Source organism: Hevea brasiliensis, chromosome 8 (genome assembly GCF_030052815.1).
Source record: "Hevea brasiliensis isolate MT/VB/25A 57/8 chromosome 8, ASM3005281v1, whole genome shotgun sequence".
Lineage (NCBI taxonomy): Eukaryota > Viridiplantae > Streptophyta > Magnoliopsida > Malpighiales > Euphorbiaceae > Hevea > Hevea brasiliensis.
Window position 1 is genome coordinate 92,646,001 of NC_079500.1, and position 11,558 is coordinate 92,657,558.

At 28.1% G+C, this 11,558-nt stretch overlaps 1 protein-coding gene across 1 annotated transcript; it reads left to right on the forward strand.

Annotated features, from left to right (window-relative positions):
• The first annotated feature begins 3,822 nt into the window (after window positions 1–3,822).
• Window positions 3,823–11,200, forward strand: LOC110648395 (uncharacterized). Its single transcript, XM_021802608.2, has 4 exons — window positions 3,823–4,015; window positions 9,369–9,525; window positions 9,888–10,178; window positions 10,402–11,200. Exons 2-4 carry the CDS (start codon window positions 9,391–9,393, stop codon window positions 11,023–11,025), a joined length of 1,050 nt encoding a protein of 349 aa, XP_021658300.2. The 5' UTR covers window positions 3,823–4,015; window positions 9,369–9,390; the 3' UTR covers window positions 11,026–11,200.
• Window positions 11,201–11,558: the final 358 nt, after the last annotated feature.

The window sequence follows — 11,558 nt, forward strand, 5'->3', positions numbered from 1 at the left end:
TATTATAATTATTAAATATAATAATTTTTATATAGTAAGTGCCACGTGTCTGCACTAAAATTTTGAGTGTCGCATGGCAACAGTAAGGGAGAACCTTTCTGTTTTATATATATATATATATATATATAGAGAGAGAGAGAGAGAGAGAGAGAGAGAGAGAGAGAGAGAGAGAGAGAGAGAGTAATATAATTGGTATATGTGACAAGGCAATAAATTCAATTTAACATAAATATAATGGTTTTAGAATCTTATGTGACAGCCTAGGAGAAAACTTAACTGCTTTAAATGTTGTCATGTTGCATAAAATATGAAGGTTTTGGAGTCCTACATGGCAGCACTAGGGAAAAACTTATCTGCTTCATGTAGGACTCCAAAACCTTCATATTTTATGCAACATGACAACATTTAAAGCAGTTAAGTTTTCTCCTAAGCTGCCACATAAGATTCTAAAACCATTATATTTATATTAAATTGAATTTATTGCCTTGTCACATATACCAATTATATTACTCTCTCTCTCTCTCTCTCTCTCTCTCTCTCTCTCTCTCTCTCTCTCTCTCTCTCTCTATATATATATATATATATATATATATATATATATATAAAGTGGAGAGATTTTCCCTTACTATTACTACGTGGCACTTTAAATTTTAATGCTACCATATGGCATTTTACTATATAAAAATTATTTTATATATATATGTGTGTGTGTGTGTGTGTGTGTGTGTGTGGCAAGGCAATAAATTTAATTTAATATTACTATTTAGTATATAACAACTTTCAGGAAATATAGAAAAATAGTTATCAATAAATGTAATTAAAAATTATCAATTTGTATAAATATGATATATTTAAAATCTTACCTCCTCTTGAATTTGTTTTATAAAAATATAAACTACTTTTTTATCAGAAAGTGAAAATGCAACATATGTAAAATTAATATATATTTTTATATGGTAAAATTAATAAATTAATTTAATTAATTCTTAATTTTTTATTTCTCTAATTAAATTGAACTTTTCATGTATTTATAATAATAATAATATTAATAACAATAATAATAGCTATTTATTATAGTATTAAAGTATAATAATTAAATAATTTGTAACTTATATATGCATTATTAGTAAAACAATAACTTAATCATAATTTGAAGAAATTATATAATTAATTAATAAAAAATAAAATTTCAAGTGGAGGTAGGTGTGCATATATATATATATATAATAAAACAATATAATATAATTAATACTAATATTAATTATTTATTAATTATACTACAAAGAATATCAAAAAAATAATGAAAATTAAATATTAACATAAATTTCTTATTTTTCATTATTATGAAAACAAAAATTTATTTCATTTTTTCATAATTCATTTTATATATACAACATTTAATATATAATTAAAAATATATTTTTATTAAATACGTGTTAAAATAAAATAAAATAAAGGTAAATTAAAATTTATTAAATATATAAAAAAGAGAGAACAAATTATTTAACTCCATGTGATAATTTTTATGGTATAATTTTAAATTATTTTATTAATATTAAGATTTATAATTCTTAAATTTTTATAATTAAATAAAATAATAAAAAATTTAATAATGCTTAAATGAGAAATTTATGAATTTTTGAAATATATATGCTATTTTTAATTAGTTAGTCATAAAAATTATGGTAATAATGATAATAGTAAAAATATTCAAAAGAAAATTAAAATTAAATAAAAAATGAAATTAAATACTTAATATAAAAGATAATAATTACTTACATTAATTATTATAATTATTAAATATAATAATTTTTATATAGTGAGTGCCACGTGTCTGCACTAAAATTTAGAGTGTCACATGGTAACAGCAAGGGAAAACCTCCCAGCTATATATATATATATAAAGAGAGAGAGAGAGAGTAATATAATTGGTATATGTGAGAAAACAATAAATTCATTTAATATTGTCATTTGGCATAAATATAATAGTTTTAGAATCTTATGTAGCAGTTAAGGAGAAAATTTAACTGCTTTAAATGTTGCAACATATCATAAATATGAAGACTTTGAAATCTTATTTTGCAGCACCAAAGAAAAATCTGTCTACTTTATATATATATATATATATATATATATATAAAGTAGGCAGATTTTTCTTTGGTGATCTCAAGTTTAATAAAATTTAAAAGAGTGACTAAATAAATAAATATAAATAACTATAACATTTTTTTTTAATTAACAAGTGAATAGGCATAGTATAATTAAGAGTGTTTTGTTTGATTTGTAATTTAATTAAACTTACTTATTAATGGAAAGTCGATAATAGATTAATATTTGATTTAATATATAAATTAAAATAATTATTTAAATTAAATCAGAAGTAATAAGTAATGTATCTTTACTTATAACTTATTTACTTATTTAACAATTATTCATTGATAAAACAAAATATTATATTATCTTAATAATTTTTTAAAATATTAATATTATTCTATTTTAACAACTTTAATACATAATTTTATATATTTTTTGATAATTTAAATAAATTAAATTATTTTAAAGTAATTTTATCAAATAATTACTTATTTTTAATTTAACCCATAAATTAAAAAAATATATTTTAAATTAAAAATAATTAGTAAAACTAAATACCTTATTTGTCTTTTATATTTTATAAGAAAAAATAATTTACAAAATGATTGTTAGGTTTATCATAATTTTGATTTAATTTATTTTTTAATTAAAAATAATTAAAAATTGTGATTATGAAAAAAGAAATTCATTATTTATTCTCTGTATTTTAACGAAATTAATTATTTTATCTTTATATTTTGAAAAATGCATTATTTAAACCTTATATTTTACTTCTATTAAATTGTTTAATCATTCCGCTAATTTTTGTTAATAATGCCAATCAAACGACTATTTAATTCATTTATTTTAGTGAAACTAATTAGTTATTCATTGTATTTTAAAAATATATTAATTAGTCCTTATAATTTAGTTTCGATAATTATTTAGTCCCATAATATTTATGATACTTAAACTACCTTAATCATCTCCTCTTTATTTTTCTCTTGTTATTTTTCGCTTCATATATTTCTTTTTCGCTGCATCCATATCTTTATCCCTCTCATCCTTTCTCTTTTTCATCTTTTGATAACAAGTTATTTATGCAAAAAAATTAATAAAATTTTCTAAATTTCTAAGTAATTAAAAAAATTATTTTGTAGTAAATGAAACACAAGAATAATGTCTAAGAAATTAAATAAAAATATTTAAAAAATTAAAAAAAATATATAAATTCAAATTTAAAAATTTATATTTTTATCCGATAATATATTTTTAAAATATAGAAACTAATTAATTAATTTTATTAAAATAGAGAAACTATATATTAGTGTATTTTAAAATATAATAATTAATTAATTAAATTTCTTAATTATTTTTTAAAAATAAAGAAATTATATAGTAGTATATTTTAAAATATAATAATTAATTAATTTTTTTAAAAATAAAATAATTAAATAATAATTTAATTAGTATTGACTAACATAAATTTAATTAAAAGATTAAATAGTTTAATAATATAAATATATAAAGAAAATAGAATATTTTTTTAAAATATATGATTAAATAAGTAATTTTATATAAATGGGAGAATTAAATAATAATTAAAAAAAAAAAAGAATATTGGTCAACCAAACGTATGTACAAACTGAATGTGAATGGAATCGAAAAGAATAATTCATTCACGCATTTATCATGTCTGACCAAACCCTCACCTAAAGCACCTTCTTTGACTATTACACCCACCACTCATCAATTGGCGTGTGCTAAGCACGGCGTCGTTTACTGTCACCTCTCCCGAATTGAATAAACAAATATCATCTCTCCCTCGTTTTCTTCATAAGTTCTCTGATTCCTTCCTCTTCCTCCAATTATTCGCTTCTCACTATAGACGCTTTCCTTTCAATTCTTGCTCTTCGCCTCTTGATTATCACCGCTGAAGCAGGTATGATGTGATTACGCTTTGGGTTTCTTGCATTTTACTAAATTATTTCCAATTTCTTTGGATTTCTTGTTTTGTTTTTTATTTGTGCTCCAGAAAATTGATCTCATTCAGTTTTTGATATTTGTTTTGCAATTTTTTAGCTTAGTTTTTCTGTTTTAATTACTATGATCATGATCTGGGCTGTATTAGTGCTGAATTTTGTTTGACGTCAGCTTCATTACTTAAGGGAAAAGATTGGATTTTGTTCATTTAGAGGTTTTTGACTTGGGGGATCGATGGTTTTATGGTTGCGATGTGAATTAGGTTTCTGAATTCAAATGGGTTTTGCGTTTTTTTATGACTTCAAGCTCTATGAATCACAGTAATCGTTTAATAGCTTTTGTTAAACTTTTTGCTTTTGAAAAGCAGTAATTTTGATTTTGTAGAATGTAGGTTTTTCTTAGGAGTCCATGTCCATCCATAGATTGTTGAGGCAGTGGGTGTAGAATAGGCTTTGAGAAGAATCACTATCTTTAAGGTATTAATTGCCCCCACTAGATTGCTGCAAGTTTATGGCAATATACCTCCAGGATACAACAAAGCCTGAAATCTGCAGACAGCAATTCCTGAAGATTTCCCTTAAGAACTCTTGATATGATCTGAATTTAGAGAGACTAGAAGAAAAGAAGAAGTAGAAGTAGTATATATGGATTGAAAAAACTCATCCATATTTATAAAGAATGAAAAGTCATGGCACCTTTACTAGATAGACACATCTGTCTATCTCCAATAGATACAACTGTTTATGTAATAGACATGTCTGTTTATTAAAAGATACCTATACAAATAGTTGTGACTATTTGTATAGAATAGACATGTCTGTTTATTAACAGATACCTATACAAACAGTTGTGACTGTTTGTATAGAATTGATATGTCTGTCTATTAACAGACACATCTACTTGTTAAGTGCCATAATAGAATAATATATATTGAATTATATATATATAATTCTATACATATTTCACTCTTACCATTCCTTCACTTTCTTATATTTTAACAATATAGAAATTCTTTCTCTCTATACTATCTAACATACAAGCTATTTATAACAATCCCCCACTTAGCTTGTATTGTTAGATCCCATTGTTTCATGCATAATGAAAAGTATCTTTCGATTTAAACTTTTCCTTAGTGTAAGTATTTCAAAGTTCTAAAGAAATCATGGTGGCCTTAGCTTAAACCTAGATTCCTATCAAATAGAACCGGAAATACTACACACACGAATCAATTAGTTCAACTTAAAAAGTTCACCAAAATTTTAGCACGAATATGGCCTTGTGCTACCTCCTGTTTTCATGAACATTTACAAAAGTTATTCTCACTTTTGTTGAAGCGGCACCACTTCCTATGTTCATATAGGTGAAGTTTCCTTTGTAATAATTTTAAACTTCATTAAGAGTATAAACACTCATCCTCATTCCATTAACTTAGTACATTAAGTACTTTAATTACACTATTTACTAATGACTTGTTGTTACCCTTTAAACTTTATTTAGTAATAATACTATAAAGTAGGGTTCCCATCATTAGTAAATTTAATGGAATATTCTAAATCCTAATCAGCACATGTGCTTATGATCATAACTCTCGAGAGCCCTTTTATTAAAGGATTTGCTAGATTATTATAGGATTTAACATAACCATGGTAATAACTCCATTAGAGACTAATTGTCTTACATTTTCATGTCTTAAGCTTATATATATATACTTTCAATTGTATATTTTACTATAAGCTTTAACCATCATGATTTGACTATCACAATATAAAGAAATAGATAGCACAGGTTGTGACCACAACTTAATATCCGATAACAAGTTTCTCAGCCATTCTACTTCTTTACCTACATTCGCCAAAGTTATAAATTCAGATTCTACCGTAGAATAAGTTATACAAGTTTGTTTCTTTGATGCCCAAGAAACAAAACCTCCACCTAAAGTGGACACCCAACCAAAAGTTGACTTATTATCCTTAGTAATACATATCCAATTGGTATTTATAACACTTTAGGATCTCCAACCATATTTGTTTCACTAGTCAACCATATAATCACATGTTTATAACATGAACTGCATAAATAATTCACAGTCTAGGTTTGTACCTTATTTGCAGAAATAAATTGCTCCATAACTTGTTTAAAATGAGAGTATCCAACAATAAAGAACCAAGCTAAACTTGCACACACACACAAATGCATACTCATTTGTTCTTTTGTCACTTCTTACAAATGACTTGTAAGGCTCTTATTTTTACTACTCAAAATGTACCAACCTTTTGGCCAATTAGTTCATCTCTTCATGCATGTAACTATTTAGAAGAATTGCATCTTTTCATTTAGTTACATCTTTTGGCCAAGGGACATAACTCTTTGCATAGATACAATTCTTTATATGGTTTTTACACAATTGAAAACTTATCACAGAATAATCTATAGTTTATAATTCCTTTTTTAAATATCCAAAAACCCTTGAAATTTCTTTTCAATATTCCACACTAGGATTATTAGTATATCTTGACAATTTATACATTGCAAAAGCAATATCAGGAGTAGTGCAATGCATAACATATATTAAGCTACCAATAGCACTAGCACACTCAATTTGAATAATTATTCTACCAAAATTTTCAGTCAATTTGTAATAAATATCATATGGAGTATTTACTTCCCTCAATATAATGAAATTGAAAAAGAGTAAAACCCCCACTATATTATAGCTGGGTAGTTTTAGGCAGATCCCTCAAGGATAATAACCAAAATATAAATCTAGACAGCAATTTTAAAATTCTCCCAAGAATAAATTAAAGAATAATAATGTTGATTGTCGGTAAAAATGAAGAGAAGAGACAAAAAAGAAAAGTTAATAGATTTTTGTTCCAAACTACTATTTATAAAACATTTGCATCTCTTCAAACATATACAATAGTTCACTTTGTATCTATTAGAATAATTGCATCTGTTCACTTACACCTTTTAGAATAAATACAATCGTTTGCTTTGTATCTCTTAGAACAATTACATCTGTTCACTTATACCTTTTACAAATGATACAACCGCTCACTTTGTATCTCTTAGAACAATTACATCTGCTCACTTATGCCTTTTAGAACATATACAACCGTTCATTTATACCTCTTAGAAACAGATACAACCATTCCTTTATACCTCTTAGAACAGATACAACCATTCACTTTGTATCTCTTAGCATAATTATATTTATTCACTTATACCTCTTAGAACATATACAACTGTTCACTTATACCTCTTAGAACAGATACAACTGTTCACTTATACATCTTAGAATAGATACAACTATTCACCTATACCTCTTAGAACAGATACAACCATTCATTTATACCTCTTAGAACAGATACAACCATTCACTTTGTATCTCTTAGCATAATTATATTTATTCACTTATACCTCTTAGAACATATCATTTGCTCACTTATACCTCTTAGAACAGATACAACTGTTCACTTATACATCTTAGAATAGATACAACTATTCACTTATACCTCTTAGAACAGATACACCTATTCACTTTGTATCTTTTAGAACAATTATATTTGTTCATTTACACCTTTTAAAATAGATATAGCTATCGGTAATGAATAGTTCATTTTGATGCCTTTTAATAAACATACATAACTCTTTCAAAATGAGATAAATTTTATTATCACTAATATTTTTAATAATATCTCCACCTAGTTAGTGATAGACACAATTAATATGAATTAGGATTTATGCATATAAAAGTGTTTTTCGACTTATGCACATAAATCTTATTACCTTCTTTATTACATTCACCATGAGCTTTAGCATCATAATATAATCTTATATTTCTTCAGACATATTATCAAGTATTTAGAATTCAAAATATTTCATAATGAGAAATTTATCCATACCTTTTTTTTTCTGTATTATATTCGAATTCTAACGAATTCCAAATTTCTTTTGGAGACTTGACAGAGGTAAACAAATCTTATAGCCTATCTGATGAGTTAATGAGAATATGACCTCTGCATGGCAATTCATCTTCTTTTCCTGATCTGCTTTTACCTTCTCAGTGAACATAATTTGTTCCTTAAAATGATCAAGTTTCATGAACTCTTGATTCATCATGGAAACAGCCTTAGACTCTATTGCGATTAATACCTTAAAATTGTTGAGGCAGTGGGTGTAGAATAGGCTTTGAGGCGTGATGAATCACTATCTTTAAGGTATTAATTGCCCCCACTAGATTGCTGCAAGGTTATGGCAATATACCTCCAGGATACAACAAAGCCTGAAATCTGCAGACAGCAATTCCTGAAGATTTCCCTTAAGAACTCTTGATATGAACTGAATTTAGAGAGACTAGAAGAAAAGAAGAAGTAGAAGTAGTATATATGGATTGAAAAAACTCATCCATATTTATAAAGAATGAAAAGTCATGGCACCTTTACTAGATAGACACATCTGTCTATCTCCAATAGATACAACTGTTTATGTAATAGACATGTCTGTTTATTAAAAGATACCTATACAAATAGTTGTGACTATTTGTATAGAATAGACATGTCTGTTTATTAACAGATACCTATACAAACAGTTGTGACTGTTTGTATAGAATTGATATGTCTGTCTATTAACAGACACATCTACTTGTTAAGTGCCATAATAGAATAATATATATTGAATTATATATATATAATTCTATACATATTTCACTCTTGCCATTCCTTCACTTTCTTATATTTTAACAATATAGAAATTCTTTCTCTCTATACTATCTAACATACAAGCTATTTATAACATAGATGTCTCATTTGAGGAATCAATTACTGTTAGAGATTCAGGGAGCCTTATCTAATCTTCACTGTATATGAAGCAGCCTTAATTTAATTTCTTTTCTTCTTCTTTTGGATTCCCAAATTCTGGCTTGATGTTACCAGATAGTCAGATGGGTTATTATTCTCTTTTGTGCTTATTGAATCCTTTGAAATCTCCTGAAACAATCTATACACTGTTGCTTACATCAGTTTTGATATCTACTGGCTCGCTTCTATCTGTGTACGTCATCAAGTATATTTAATCTTTAAGATTTTAAGCTTGAACTGCAACTGGCAAATATGAGCTGGGCTTGTTTTGACCTTTATGTATATTTGTTTTCTATTGTGACTGAAGATTAGATAAGGTGATTTTTCTGCCTTACCATTGGATCAATAGCTGCTGATTTTTATCTTGGAATTATTTTGTCAATGTGTTGAATTTTGGTTTCCTATCCGGCATTTTGGATTTCATATCCATAACATTAAGAGCTTTCTGTGCAGGCAAACTTGCTTCCTGTTAAAGATGGACTTTTTCTTCAGAGGCCTAAATGATGAATCTGTACCTTCTCAGCATGACATTCTTAGGTGTCCCTTTTTGAGAAATATTAATGAGCCCACTAATTTCTCCTTCTCCTCATCTATGCCTTTCCCAATGCCTGTAAGTTATATATTTTTACTTGGTTGTGCTTAAGCGTATGATATTCCCTATGTTTCTTATTCTGTCATTTTACTTGAGTCTGATTTCGCATGTGCCTAAATATTGCCAATTCTACTTTTACATTGTGCTTTTTCTAAATCAAAACCTTTTGGAACAAGATCACTTTGATGTTACTTAGAGCTAGCCTGATTAGATATGAAACTTCATTTGTCCCCTTAACCTGATTGCATTTGTGTCTCACTGTCATGATATTTTTATTCCTGCAAACATGTTACTTACCTGAACGATTGCCTGATTTAGTTGACACTGGATAATTCAAATTAGGTTACTTCTGAAATTTTTTATTTTTCACTTTTTGCTAGGTCCGCAAAGGCAGAGGTCCAATTTTTGAAGATGGTCCAAATTTTGATATGGCATTCAGGCTATTCCATGGACGGGATGGAGTTGTCCCACTTACTGGAAGATCATTCTCAAGTTCTGAGAAAGACGACTCCCAACCAACCCTTCCTGAGTTCAATCCTTTAGCTGCAAAGGCAGCTACCATCAGTCTTTCATTCTTTGGACCTGGGGGACCCTTTAGCTTTGACTCATTTTCAAAGAAGTGGAAAAATGAAAAGAACTCCAAATCATCCAAAAAGAAACCATCTTCACAGGTAAATTATTGTTAATTTCTTGCCTATGAGTGGTGATTATTTCTTTTACTGCACATTGAAATGTAATATAGCATCCTTGAAGGTTCTTAAAATATTTGATGTATCAGACTTAAAAGTTTTAAAGCATTTGAGACATGTTTATATTTTGAAACTGATCAAAATTTTTAGAACTTTATATTATGTCTGAATTGCTTTCTTGACCGCTTTTATGATGATTTTTCAGGGAGGACAGCCAAATCACGAGGCTTCAAGCAATGAATGGTTGCAAACAGGAAATTGCCCAATTGCAAAGTCATATCGTGCAGTTAGCAGTGTCCTGCCGCTCGTTGCAAAAGTTTTCCAGCCCCCACCTGGCGTGAAATTCAGGTGCCCACCTGCCGTGGTTGCAGCCCGAGCAGCTATATCACGGACAGCTTTTGCAAAGAACCTTCGGCCTCAACCCTTGCCTGCCAAAATACTTGTAATTGGGATGTTGGGCATGGCCGCAAATATCCCATTAGGAATATGGAGGGAGCACACCCAAAAGTTTTCAGCATCATGGTTCACAGCTGTCCATGCAGCAGTTCCATTCATAGCCATGCTTCGGAAATCTGTGTTGATGCCGAAATCGGCCATGGCATTTACCATTGCAGCATCTGTGCTAGGACAGGTTATTGGATCTAGAGCAGAGAGGTACCGGCTGAAGACAGTAGCTGCAAGAAAAATGTCTCTTGCAGAAACTCCTATCAGTGGTTCAAGACAATTACAAATTGTATCTGTTAAAGGAGGACATTGTGGAAATCTGGTGGAGTATCCAGTTTCACTTCAGGTTGCAGGGAATCCTTCGTCAGCAGATGTGTTCTGCTGATTCTTTCTGTTGGCACTTAAAGATCCAACATTAATTGGAGTCTACAGATTGTAATTCTTTGTTTCCAACACATGTTTGTTTTCACTGATTGTCATCTCCTTTACTGTAAGAACCTGATTTTGGCAATTGAAGGAATAAAAGCTATGGAGAAGAAAAAGAGTGATTTATTTGAGAATTCTATGGTTGATATTAAAAGTTGTCTTGTTGTGAATGAATAGAATGGAATGAAATGAAATGTATAGCTATGAGTTTCAATGGAGATGAAAAATGGACCATAGAAGAGAGTTGAATTTTCAACAAATCCAGCAGACATATTGGAGTTGGCGACTTGCCGTTTTAGTTGAAAATCATGTTGGTGCAGCTTAACAAAGAGCAGCTGCTATTTCAAAGTATGAGCTAATGAATTTAATAGTATCTTGCTAAGAAGGTTCACTAATGAGCAAGTTCGCTATCCAAGTAGCCGTGGCTGCCTCATCCAAGGAACCGTAGATTATTTAATGGGTTTATTATTATAATTATTTATATTATATATA